Genomic DNA, 14,309 nt, shown 5'->3' with positions numbered 1-14,309 from the left:
GCCTATGAACAAAGGTCATATTTGAGGAAGAAAACAAAACATCACATGATTGATTTGAGGTGAAAGGCTTTTTACAAGTAATAACAGATATTGGCAGAGCGAAAAGAGTACTGGCTTTGGAATTCAAAGAGCTCAGTTCAAATCCTGCTTGCCATTTAATAATACATTGTGAGCTTGGGCAAATCATTAACCTTAATGGGTCTCAGTTCCCTCATTTTGAAATACAGAAGTTGGACTATTAGACAACATTTAATCTCCCTCTCATGTCTAAAGCTATGATCCAATCAATCGCTTCTTTTTGTGTATGTCTGGAGGCAATTGCAGTTAAGTGACTTGCCCAGAGCCACACAGCTAGTGTCTGAGGATGGATTTGAACTCAAGTCCTCCTGACTACATGGCTCTTGCTCTATCCCCTGTGCTACCCAGCTGCCCCCAGTCATTTCTTAAGTGCCTGGGTGCCAGTCACTGGGATGACAGATAAAAATGAAAGTCTTTGCCCTCAAGAAACTAACACTCTATCAGTAATGAGTATCATCATCATTAAAAGTTTGCAAAGTATTTTAGCTATTATCTCATTTAATTTTCATTACAGACCAAGGTTGAGTGACCTGCCTAGGGTCATACAGTTAGTAATGCCTAAGGTTTGATTTGAACCCAAGTCTTCCAGTGCTCTCTCCTAGCTATCTAGATTGCCTGCATGTTTTATTCTGATGGAGCTCTTTCATGAAGATTTCAGCATTTCTTGCCAGGGATATTGCTATTCATTCTCCTAATATCCTGTGGGATTGATAACAAATTTGTCATTTGCCCACTAATATCCTGTGGGATAGATAAGAAGCTCAGAGCCTAATCCCTTTTCACCTTTGTTCCCTAAAGACTAAGCTCCCACATGGAGCTGGCTCTGACTCCAGAGGGAACAGGCCAGGTAGAACAAATTGGTGCCTGGGGTGTACTTCCTTTCCAGAGTGAGTGAGTATGTGTGTGTGTGTGTGTGTGTGTGTGTGTGTACACACGTTTATAAACACACTCATAAGGTATCACAGAGTAATAAGGCTGCTTCTGTTAACAAATATACCTTAATTTCTATATGCACCCTTCCTGTGGAAATGACTTTGGACCCTGTGGTGCATCCTGAATATTCTCCCAGGTGTGGACTTTACATCCTTTGAGGCAGGAGATCTTAATCATTTTTGTGTAATGGACTCCTTTGGCAGTCTGGTGAAACCTATGGACCCCTTCTCAGATCTTTTTTAGACACATTAAATACAATACATAGGATTATAAAGGAAACCAATTATATTGAAATAAAAATGTAATTTTTTTCCCCATTCACATGCCCAGATTTTCCTGAAATCTTGGCCCATGGACCCTAGAGTAAGAGCTCCTGATATGAGGGTTGATTTGATGTTAGATGATCCAGGCAATCCCCTCAGTTTATGAATCTGTTATGTTCTCAAAATTGGTAAGAGGGCTGGCCTGTGATTCAAGCAGTGGTATGCTGGTAAATATTTAACAACCAGCTCTCCAAAAAAACCCAAATGTACAAATAACACACTTTTAAGTTTAATCAACATTATTAACATTTTCTTCATCACTCTCTTAAGTCTAGACAATCAGTAAAACAACAGATCAAGTCCCAATTTGTAAAATTTGCCAATTTCTGAATTGTAAATGCTTACATTGAAAACTGAATAGTCACCCTTGGATGCAAAAGACCTAGTGGCAGACCTCACTCAGCCTCTACTTTCGTGACCTTTTGTGATCAATGAACTTCTCTGGGTCTCAGTTTGCTCCACTATAAATGAGGTATTTGAACCACATGGATCACTAAGATTCCTTCCAGTTCTTTCGTTTAATGGTGTACATAAGTGTGTATAATTTTTATTTGTTTCATTTTTAATTTATGGAATAAAACAAGCATTTCCATAATGTAGTGTAAGAAAAAAGATGATTGTATGTGAAATTGCAAATCTATTATGTACAACTTGCTGTTCCTTTTCAATATATAATAAAGTTATCATGTAAATTTCTTTTTTCCTTTTTTTCTTTCCCTTCCTTCCCCTTTGCCCTAAAGCTAGCTACCATTAGACACAAATGTGTGTGTGTATGCATATATATATGTATATATACATATACATATATATATGAAATCATTCTATACATACTTCTGTTTATCAGTTCTTTCTCTGGATGCAGATAGTGTCATCCTTCATATGTCCTTTGTAGTTAATTTGATCACTTATAACAGTCAAAATGACTTACTGGTTTTAACAGGCTAGGAATTAATGAGGATGGCTGAGGGACAGGATGCTTTGGTAAACAAAATATTCTGGGAAATAGGAAATGAAAAGCCATCGTACACAGGTGGCCAATTTCAAAGAATTCGAATATAGTAAAATTGACAACAGTTCTATGCAATAACCTAGTACTAGTAACTCGGGGTCCTCAAAGCTATGCCAGGAGAGTTCTTGCCAAAGGAGAAAGACTTTGATTATGGGGCCTGGAGATGATAAATATCTATCAACTTAGGAGCAGTCCAGATAAGCACAGATAAGCATTCATCACCAGAAGGTTGACTGTCAGGTGAAGAAATAGTTTGACCATATCAGCTTAGAAAACCTTCTCTAAGGCGTGGAGGGGTTGTGCTTTATATGCAAGGAGTATGAAATCTGATGAAATCTCAGTTTTTGATGTAACAAGTCAACGGTACTTAAACACCTAATTAATTCTGAATGTCACTTGGTGATGCAGATGGAACTCTTGAATCTTTCGGGGTCTCAGTGTTGATGACGGAGTCCAGGTTGGCATTCTTTGGATTATACCATAGGATAGCGGATTTAGAGCCAAAAGAGACTTTATACACCAATTGTTCAGTTCTTTTATTTTCATTTTTTAAAGCCTGGGTCTCCCTATCTTCCTCAGGCTAGAGGTTCAAGGGCCACTCATGGGGACAACCCCACTGTCACTGGCATGGAAATTTAATCTGCTCTGTTTCCAACCTGGGCCAGTTTGCTTTTCACTAGGTAACCTAGTGGCTCCCCACTCTGTAGTATAGATGCTTAAATGACCTGGTCCATGGTGGCTCAGAACTCCTGAACTTAAGAGATTCCTCCAGCCTAATTTCTCTGGCAGCAGAGATCACACACCAAGTGTTCCTATGCCTGGCAGACACCATCTAATTCTACTCTCTCTCTTTTTATAGATGAAGAACTAAGGTCTAGAGAGGTTAAGGGGCTTGCCCCTCATCACACACACTGTCAGTGAGTCTCAGAATCATTATTTGAATGATGGTCCTCTGACTCCAAATGAAGAATTCTTTCCACTGTTCTACATACTATATACAATGATTATTATCATGTTGGGGTCTGAAATTCATTCCACATTTTCCAGTTTCAGACAATAATGGGTCAATTTCAGCTGCCATTTTAACAGAGGCGATAGGCAAAATCTCAGACCTGGTTTCTGGAGTCTTCTAGCTAACGATTGATAAATTATAGTATCCCTTTCACAAATGAAAATATGGGTTTAGACTTATGTGAGCTCTCCCCTCCCCAGGACCCTCCAAAACCTATAAAAAATGGCTCTGAACAAATTCTAGAGCTGCAGAACCCTGAAACAGCAGAGGGAAGCAGGGCTCCAGCCCAGGACAGCCTGGATGGTCCCAGGGTAAGGTCTATCACACGGAACTGGGAGCAGAGGGGAGCAGAGCCCAGTGTGAGCCATGCCTAGACACACCAGACCTGGAGCCAGGAGGAACAGGCTCTAGTGCACTGAATCAGTGAGGTGTGGCAGTTACCACACTTCTCAACCCACAAACACCAAAGACAACAGAGAAGGTTAGTGGGAAAAACTGCGGGGGACAGAGTGAAAGGAGTTTGAGGTTCAGCCACCACTCTGAGGGCAGCAGAGGTGGCGCAGCTACAGAACTACAGCTACAGTTGCTTCCAGCCCCAGGCCCACCTGGTGGGAGGAATTAAGTGGCAGATTGGAGCGGGAATGCAGAGCCTGCTTAGATCTGAGTCGAGGTCCAGACTGGTGGTTCTTGGGGGAGGAGGAGCGCTGGTGTGGCAGAGCTGGCTGTGTAGAAATAGCTCTGAAAACAACAGCACAGCCACTCAAGCTTGGGACAAAGTACTCTCTACTCTACAAGCAGTCATACCCCCACGAAAAACTCAAGGGTCAAGTAAGTTGGCTGGGAACATGGCTAGGCAGTGAAAACAGACTCAGATTCAGACTCAGACATTGGAATACAGCCAGAAGAAGTCAACAAAGTCAAAGAGCCTACATCAAAAGCCTCCAAGAAGAACATGAACTGGTCTCAGGACATGGAAGAGCTCAAAAAGGAGTTGAAAAAGCAAGTTAGAGAAGTAGTGGAAAAATTGGGAAGAGAAATGAGAAGGATGCAAGAAAACCATGAAAAACAAGTCAATGACTTGCTAAAGGAGACCCAAAAAATACTGAAGAAAATAACACCTTAAAAAATAGACTAACTCAAATGGCAAAAGAGCTCTAAAAAGCCAGCGAAGAGAAGAATGCTTTGAAAGGCAGAATTAGCCAAATGGAAAAGGAGGTCCAAAAGACCACTGAAGAAAATACTACCTTAAAAACTAGATTGGAGCAAGTAGAAGCTAGTGACTTTATGAGAAATCAAGATATTGTAAAACAGAACCAAAGGAATGAAAAAATGGAAGACAATGTGAAATATCTCATTAGAAAAACCACTGCCCTGGAAAATAGATTGAGGAGAGATCATTTAAAAATTATTGGACTACCTGAAAGCCATGATCAAAAGAAGAGCCTAGATATCATCTTTTAAGAAATTATCAAGGAGAATTGCCCTGATATTCTAGAACCAGAGGGCAAAACAGAAATTGAAAGAATCCACAGATCGCCTCCTCAAAAAGATCCCAAAAAGAAAACTCCTAGGAATATTGTTGCCAAATTCCAGAGCTCCCAGATCAAGGAGAAAATACTGCAAGCAGCCAGAAAGAAACAATTTGAGTATTATGGAAACACAATCAGGATAATACAAGATCTAGTAGCTGCTACATTAAGGGATAGAATGGCTTGGAATATGATATTCTGGAGGTCAATGGAGCTAGGATTAAAACCAAGAATCACCTACCCAGCAAAACTGAGTATCATGCTCCATGGCAAAATATGGATTTTCAATAAAATAGAGGACTTTCAAGCTTTCTCAATGAGAAGACCAGAGCTGAATAGAAAATTTGACTTTCAAACACAAGAATCAAGAGAAGCATGAAAAGTTAAACAGGAAAGAGAAATCATAAGGGACTTTCTAAAGTTGAACTGTTTTGTTTACATTCCTACATGGAAAGATGATGTGTATAATTCATGAGACCTCAGGATAAGGGTAGCTGAAGGGAATATACATGTATAGAGAGACAGAGGGCACAGGGTGAGTTGAATATGAAGGGATGATATATAAAAAAACAAAATCAAATTAAGAGATGAGAGAGGAATATATTGAAAGAGGGAGAAAGGGAGAGATGGAATGGGGTAAATTATCTCACATAAAAGTGGCAAAAAGCAGTTCTGTTGGAAGGGAAGAGGGGGCGGGTGAGGGGGAATGTGTGAATCTTGCTCTCATCGGATTTGACCAGAGTAGGGAATAACATACACTCGATTGGGTATCTTACCCCACAGGAAAGAAGGAGGAAGGAGATAAAAAGGGGTGGCAATAGAAGGGAGGGCAGATAGGTGGAGGAGGTAATCAAAAACAAACACTTTCAAAAAGGGACAGGGTCAAGGGAGAAAATTGAATAAAGGGGGATAGGATAGGAAGGAGCAAAATATAGTTAGTCTTTCACAACATGAGTATTGTGGAAGGGTTTTGTATAATGATACCCATGTGGCCTATGTTGAGTTGCTTGCCTTCTTAGGGAGGGTGGGTGGGGCGGGAAAAGGGGAGAGAATTTGGAACTCAAAGTTTTAAAAACAGATGTTCCAAAAAAAAGTTTTTGCATGCAACTAGGAAATAAGATATATAGGCAATGGGGCATAGAAATGTATCTTGCCCTACAAGAAAGTAAGGGAAAAGGGAATGGTGGGGGGGAGTGGGGTGACAGAAGGGAGGGCTGACTGGGGAATGGGGCAACCAGAATGTATGCCATCTTGGAGCAGGGGGGTGGGGAGGGTAGAAATGTGGAGAAAATTTGTAATTCAAACTCTTATGAAAATCAATGCTGAAAACGAAATATTAAATAAATTAAATAAACACACCTAGAAAAAATATTACGTAGTATCTACAAGATTCTCTGTTATTCACAGAATGCAAAGTTACTCCATAGCTACCAAAGAGATCTAACTAACAATCCACATAGGAAAACCAAAATGGATTAGGAATGCCAGTTGTCTAGGTAATAATATGAAGTTGGATAAACAGCCCATTAAACTATCCTTCAGTACATAAATACCTTACGCACTGCTGATGGAGAATGAGCTAAGCCTAGAAGAGACTAGGAGGAAGAGAATGGTATCAATTGCATTGGGGAAACTTTTTTCTTCCGGAAGCTTTTTAATGACATAAACACCTTCTTTAAACATCATTATTCTTCTGTTGATGCTATACAGCTACACATCTTGATAAATCACAATTTTAAAAGAACAAAATTGCCAATGACACAAAGGCAAACTTGACCATTCTTTTCCAATGTATCGTTTCTGTGGGCTTTAGAGTCAAAAGGAAAAAAAACCAACAGTGGCTAACTCTATCGGACCAAGGGCAGTAAAGAGTTTTTAGTTTACCTAATTTCTCAAAATATCTTTCTCATAGTCTATAAACAAATAATTCCCTTTATGATTGTGGAAATACAAAAAGACTATAGTAATATAAATAATCTTCCTCTAAAATTATCTTTTTCCTCAATTCAGACTGTAAATTTTAATTAGATCCATTTACTATATAATGGAAGTCAGAGCAATAGCTGCTGATATGACTGTGGGCATGAAAAGCATATTCTTATGCTCTGCTAATTTCAAAGTGCTAATTTTTCCCTTCCACCCCCTTTACTTGAACCCCTAAAACAATAGCAATCAACTTTGTGCTGAATTCTATATTATTTACTTCAAATTCAATGCTAAAAGCTTTCTTTTATAATATGTATAGTATTCTATTTAAGACAGCACTCAAAATTATGGTTTTTTTAAGGATTCTTTATATGGATTTTCCTTTTAATATTTCCTCCAATTGGCCAGTTATTTTTATATTTAAAACAGCCTAAAGTCTTGACACTGGTAAAATTAATAAATTAAAAAATTACTCACATTTTCATGACTATCTTATACCATTTTATTATTCCAAAAATTTTCTTTTACAAATATACCTGGCTATTAAGTGGTATGTAGTTTATTTTAAATTAATAGATAGATTAATAGATCTATATTCTGGATGAGATACCTTATTTGTAAAATATCTTATCTTTAAAGCCACCCACTAATTTTTTTTAAATTAAAAAGAATTATTTAGTATTTTTTCCCAATTACGCCTAAAAACAATTTTTAACATTTGTTTTTTGGGATTTTTAGTTCCAAGGTTTCTTCCCCTCCCCTCTCGTTGAGAAGGCAAGCAATTTGATATAGGTTATGCCTGTGTAGTCAAGCAAAATATATTCCCGTATTGGTCATGTTATAAAAGAAAATACAGACCAAAAAACCCTAAGAGAAATAAAGTAAAAGAAAATATGCTTTGAAATAAAAAAAAGAAAATATGGGTTTATAGGATTATAGATCTAGAACTAGAAGGGACCTCAGAAATCATCCTATGCAACCCCTTTATTTTACAGAAGAGGAAACTGAGGCACAAGGAGGTTTAAATGATTTGTCTGAGGTTACACAGGGAATTAAGCATCATGGGGGAGGGGAAGGGGACTTGAATTCAAATCCCCTGACTCCAGAACCAATGTTCTTCACTGTAACATGCTGCCTCTTTAAAAAAAAAACCCTCTAATTAATTTATTAATGCAATAACAAATATGGCAAAATTTGTCCCCCCAATGTATCTTCAGAAGCCTTGTAATAAGCTGTTTTAACCAATGAAGAAAAAACAAATGCCGTGCACAGAGTCAAGCTTTACCATAAGAGAATTTACATAATTTTTAAAAATTCACATCATCCTGTAAAAATGCAAAACCAGGTTTATGTTCCCTCTTTCTTAGGGTCTGCTAAGTGACCCAAAGCAATTCAAACACAATACTACTTTCAAACCAAAAGCCTACATTTAGACTTTTTAATCTAACTTTAAAAAGTATATTTGAAATCTTTGCATGAGGCCTTACCGTCTTCATTTTCATCAAACACTGGAGGCTTACTGGAGGTGTTGGCCCCCATGATGAAATCTTCCAAAAGGTGGAATCTGCAATTACATTATCTTGGCGTGAAAAGTGCTAAAGGGTCTGGCACAAGCACCCCTTTTTCTCTTTAGATGATATATGGAAGTTTCACGTTGGACATCCTATAAAGAAAAAGAAAGAAATTGTGTTTTGGACTAGTGTGGGGCGCTCCAAGCAATGATTTTAGATTATGACTCACAGAATGACCTAAGCTGTACCTTTACAAGGACATTTGATTTGATAGTAAATGATTTTCAGAGAGACTCTCAGAAACTACGTAATAGGATGTGACAACACATCAACAAAGGGTAACAAACATATATCTTATAAGTCTGAGGAAGGAAAAATGATATTTTTCTTAGTCAGAGCCATAACTAACCTTGGCGACTTTGGTTCGGAGTAGAATGTTTAGAGGGTGCAAATTAAAATTAAATTAGACCAGGTAGGTGGTGCTATGGATAGAGCAGGGGAATTGGAGTCAGGAAGATAACCTCTCCTTATCCGGAAAATGAGGATAATGATCCATCTACCTGTCAGTGTTGATGTGACCATGAAATGAGATTATATTTGTAAAGCACTTAATAAACATTAAAGTGCTACATAAACGCTTGTTGTGTTGTTACTGCTATCATCATTATTATTACGAGTTCCTACAGAAGAAGGTGTGGTAAACAGCTGCTTTGACAGGCTGAGGAGTGGGGAAGAGGAGGTTCAGGTTTCAAGCTCCTTTCAACTCTGAGATTCTACCCTTCACACTAAAATGATAACTAATTTTCCATTCCCACATACCTGAATGTGTTATTTTCACATCATGAATTACACAGTTCATTTGAGGGCCTACGTTGCGTTACCCGCTGGACCTGGTTAGGACTGTACGTCCTAGGGAGTAGCTGCTTCAGGTGTTTGAAACGATATAGCGCTCTATTGTTAGGATTCAAAAACAGTCTAAATGAGAACTAATGCTCCATGTGAAATTTCAAAAAGGATATTTAAAGTCTCCATTAAGTATATTCGTGATATGAAATGATAAATTGATTTCTTTTGCTTGTATTTGTTAGTGCCTATGTTATACAAATGTCCGATGATTTTTTTAAAAAAAATTCTGTGTCAAAGATCAGAGGTGGAAGGGATGGCCCAATGTGTTGGTAGCTAAGAGTTCCAAGACCTGGAGTTGAATTTGGCTCTGACTTTTGCTATCTGTGAATATCTGGTGAAATCATTTTTCTGAGCCTCTCCTTCCTCATCTGCAAAATGGGGGTAATACATTTGTACTACTAACCCTACAGGACTAATGTGGGAAAACAATGAACCATAAAATATTGTCCAAATGAGCGTCACTACAATAAGCCATAGTATACTGATGAAAATGAGAATCATTAGCTTCCTTCAAGGCTCCTCTCTGGTACCATCTCTGGGAGAAAACTTTCCTGATCCCCTTAGTATTCAGGGCTCTCTTCTGTCTCCAATTATATTCTCTTTGTTTGCCTGTTTAAATACTGTTAGCCCTTTCCTCCCTCCCCAATCTCTTTGAAGGCAAGGACTGCTTTTCATTTTGTTTTTTGAACCTCCAGTAGTGAACCCCTAATAAATATATAATTAAGTAAGTAATAGTAGGCAGTGTAGTTGTATAAGGAACCAGGAGATCTGGGTTGGAACTGTATGACTTAGGTCAAGTCAATTCCTCCTTCAGACTCTCAGTTTTCTAATCTGTAAAAAGAGGCAGTTAGATAATCCCTCATGCCAATGCTAATGCTTTATATATGCCATTTATCCTATTTATTATTTCCTTGTTAAAAAATACTATGTTGATCAGAAATGGATTTCTTTTTAAAAATCTTTTTCAATATTTTATTTTCCCCCAATGACATGAAAAAACAATTTTAACATTCTTTATTTCTCAAATTTTGAGTTCCAAATTCTCTTCCTCTCTTCCCTCCTCTCCCTCATTGAGAAGGCAAGCAATTTGACATAGGTTATACATGTGTAGTCATGCAAAACACATTTCCATGTAAGTCATTCTGTGAAAGAAAACACAGACAAAAAACCCCAAGAAAAATAAAGAAAGTAAAGAAAAGGTATCTTTGATCTGAATTCAGGCTCTACCAGTTCTTTCTCTGGAGATGGACAGCATCTGTCATCATAAGTTCTACAGAATTGTCTTGGATCATTGTATTGCTGAGAATAGCTGAGTTATTCATGTTAGATCATCATATGATATTGCTGTTACTGTGTAAAATATTCTCTTGATTCTGCTCATTTCACTTTGCATCAGTTCGTGTAAGTCTTTACATATTTTTCTGAGAGCATCCTGCTTATTGAGAAATGGATTGATTTCTAGGTAAATTTTTATTCTACGGAATAGAGTCCCCCTCATAGGGATAAAAACTTGCAACAGAACTGAAGAAAGACTCCCTGGAGCACCTGAGCCAGGCAAGAGTGATTTGAAAGGAATCTGAAACTTTATGAGGACATATTAAAAGTAAGGTTAGAAGACAAATTTATTTTTGTACTAGGAAAATGAAAGTAACAAGTTCATTTGGCAAGCAGAAATCATTCAGGAAATGCTATTTTTCAAACTAAATCTACCATAAGTGCTGGCAAAATGCCTCTCAAAAGGAATCAGTAAATGGTGTCAGTAAAAAGAGAAGGGAATTAGGAAGAATCCATGTTATTGCATAGGAAAGGAGATGGAAAAAATAACTAATGGAAATGTGAGCTGAGCACAAAAGCAAAAACTTGAGAAAAAATTTTATGAGGCTAAAAAAAAAGCACCCAAAATATTTCTAGTAACAAAAAAGGAAGGGGAGGGGGCAATTTTATTCTTAAAATGTGGACAATTCTGATACATAAAAAGAGGATACAAATAAAATAATGGGATGCTGGTAGTGTTATATCATGGAATAACAAGTCAGGTACAGATATGAAATGAAAATAAGTCAGAGAAGAAAAATGTATTCACTATGCAAAGGATCAGCTGCCAAGGGGAGGCTTGACCATAAGCAATCACTGTTATTAGTCATTCAAACTTTACTCTTTTGATTTTGTTTCTGCAAAAAGTAATTTGCAGTTGAAAAATGCTTTAGACCAGAGGTGTCAAACTGATGTCCTGAGTTGTGGCCAGCAAAACTCCTAGATGCAGCCCAAAACAGATTAAAATGTAATTGGGAAATGTTTAACAAAATTAACTTTAAAAATACAATATAATGTAGGTAATGTTAATTCATAGTTTTCTAAGTCAAAACGCAGCCTGCAGTGATCTATTTCTATTTGAGTTTGGCACCACTTAAAGTTAGTCTGCTTCTCTTCACCTCTCCATCTTTTGAGGCAATTAGGTAGCATAACTGTAGAGTGCTGGACTTGGAGTTACAAAGGGCCAAGTTCAAATCCTTCCTTAGGCACTTACTAGCTGTGTGATCATGGCCAGGTCACTTGACCTCTCAGCCTCAGTTTTTTATTTGTAAAATTGGGATAGTGATAGCATCTGTTTCATAGAACTGTGAGGATCAAATGAAATAATATGTGTAAGAGGTTTTGCAAATATTAAGGTGCTACGTAAATGTTAGCTACTATTCCTAGCCTCTTTTCATCTATAGTCATACTCCAGAAATGATTGTTTCCAGCCACAGAAGTGGCAAGAAGAGGTTTGGATCCTCCTCTGAGGCCATGTAACTCCATACTATCACTAGGAGGTTGACCTTGTGGGTTATGGCAACAACACATTAACTCTGGCAGCTTCTACCAAACTGGGAAGGTTCAAAGACAGATTGGACAGATGCCTATTATATGATGAACAGCCTAGTAAAGTTCAGGATCTCATTACCATATTGGCCACAGAGTAATGAATTTTTCACCCATAGCAACTCATGAAGTTATAGAGTTATAAGTTATAGAGGGATTTTGACCTTTATTGGTAGGCGGAGTACCCTGATCCAACATGTTATTGATCCCTGAAGCTTCACCGACCTTAAAATTTGCAAAGCTAAATGTACAAACACACACATATACACACACAATTTGGAAATTACTATATTTTTATCACAATTTCCAAACTTTCCAGTACTCATTTTTGATGTCTTAAACAATTGTTTGTTCAACTGGTGTCAATGTTTTTTTTTTTTGGTTTTGTTTTTTCATTTGATGGGAAGAGAAAGATGTGAGGAGATATTACTAAAAGTATTGATTTAAAATCTCATTAACTAAAAGTAGTAGAAAAAAAGTTGTTTGTAAACTATAATTTCCTTTTGTTAGGTTGTTAAAAACACTTCTACATTACCAATTTCGGATTTCCTCCATTTCCCCAGCTTAGTAACACAACCACATACCATTTCTCTTACAGCACGAAATTCCCTGATCCAGCCATCCTCCCTGAACAAAGAGAATTTCGATATATACTTCTGTATAAGATAACTGCTAGCCACAGTCTTCTTCTCTCCACTTTTCCATTTTTTAAACTCTCTTTTCATCCATACTACACATTCCAGAAACAAAAATTCTAAATAGAGTGTGGTTGTTATCTCATACTACTATATGATAGGCCTTCTGCACCTACAAATGCCAGCTGCCTTATCCCCATCCACTGAAGGCTTCTAGCACAATGGAAGAGTCAAAGAGCTTAGATGTGTGACACTAGACTCAGACATTCTTTTCAGCAATGCTTTCCCTCTTCAGATCCTATTTTAACTTAGGCCATTGATTTGGGGTGCTCTGACCTTCTAACATTTGATTCTTAATATTCTAAACCAACAAATAGCTTGGTAGGTTGGCAACAAGTGTGCGTTTCCAAGTTGTGAGTGTCAGCAGGCAATGAATGAAAAATAGGTCAAATCATCAAAATGCTATATCTTCAGAAAAATATACTTCTGGTCTGAGACCTCCATGCAAACCAGTGTAGGGCAGGGGTCTCCCAAGAAAGTTCTCAAGTTTTTGCACAAAAGGTTTTTATTGCTGCTGTATTTACTTAATCCTGCTGGGGTAAGAAAACTCCCATGGGGATGAAGCAGTCTGCAGCTTCAGAACTATCCAAAACCGGTTTTAATCTTGGTTGGGAAGCCCAGATGATGGAAACAAAGAGAAAGGAATGCCTTTTACTTGTTAGGTAGCACCTGGGCAGAAGGTGCAGTGAAGTGGATGGCAGATCTTTAAGCGATTGCCTTTATCTTTGGCCTTGAGAACCTCCTCTGGAGAACCTCCCTTCCACTATACAGAAAGGAGCTTCTCTTGAAGTTCCTCACCCTATTCCCACCCCCATCCCTATCGCCCCTAAAGAACTCCCCTCAGCCCTTTAAACAGTGTGACTGCCCGACCCTGGGACGAAGAACCAGTGAAGGGGACGTTTAGAAACAGAGTCCCAGAATAGCCACCTACCTTGTTAGCAAGGAGCTGGGGAGACTGTGACTAGCGAACGCGGAGCTAGTGGCTCCAGGGGAGGAGAAGCGACTACCTGAAGCTGTGGCAGCAGACAAACAGCAGATGCGAGCAGCTTTGCTCTTGCTCTCCCTCTCTCTCGGGAGGGCTGGGTCTAGTGGGGGAGGGACAGAGAGCAGGGGAAAGTGAATTAAGTTTCCTGGCTAGGGAGTCCCCAGGCTGGCGCTGCCATGGGAGGAGAGACAAAAGAGGGGAGCGACCAGGAGGCGGCCAGCCCCCACTTGCCCCTAGTTCACTTGGCGAGAGCAAGAAGTGGGGGCTCCCTCTTTTTACTTGTGATTGGGGCGGGGGGTGAAATAAAGCAGTCAAAGAAACAAAAACAAGTTTGGGGCTGGGGGCCGCAGCCGGGAAGGAGAGGTCCCTGGAAAGCAAGCGAAGTGCTCTCGTGATGTCAGTAAGGACAAGGCTTCGGGACCTGACAGGGCTGCGGTGGGGTTGGAGTAGCCGCAGGGGGATCGAATTGGCCGCGGTTCTATAACTGCAGGGCCGTGAAAGGCACATTGAGCAGAGAGCGAGCAGAATGAGGGTTTTGCC

At 38.8% G+C, this 14,309-nt stretch overlaps 1 protein-coding gene across 1 annotated transcript in view; it reads right to left on the bottom strand.

The window, feature by feature from the left end:
• Window positions 1–13,871, bottom strand: part of STK32A (serine/threonine kinase 32A) — a 171,061-nt gene extending 157,190 nt beyond the window's left edge. The window contains exons 1-2 of the mRNA XM_036752772.1: window positions 13,716–13,871; window positions 8,298–8,473 (exon numbers count right to left, since the gene is read on the bottom strand). Of these exons, the coding sequence (XP_036608667.1) occupies window positions 8,298–8,349 (52 nt within the window). The 5' untranslated portion in view covers window positions 8,350–8,473; window positions 13,716–13,871. The remainder of the gene's footprint in view (window positions 1–8,297; window positions 8,474–13,715) is intronic.
• Between the last annotated feature and the right edge of the window lie 438 nt (window positions 13,872–14,309).

Source organism: Trichosurus vulpecula, chromosome 3, assembly GCF_011100635.1.
Source record: "Trichosurus vulpecula isolate mTriVul1 chromosome 3, mTriVul1.pri, whole genome shotgun sequence".
In the NCBI taxonomy this organism is placed as follows: Eukaryota; Metazoa; Chordata; class Mammalia; order Diprotodontia; family Phalangeridae; genus Trichosurus; species Trichosurus vulpecula.
Note: the sequence above shows the minus strand (reverse complement) of the source record. Positions and strands in the feature narration are given on the sequence as shown.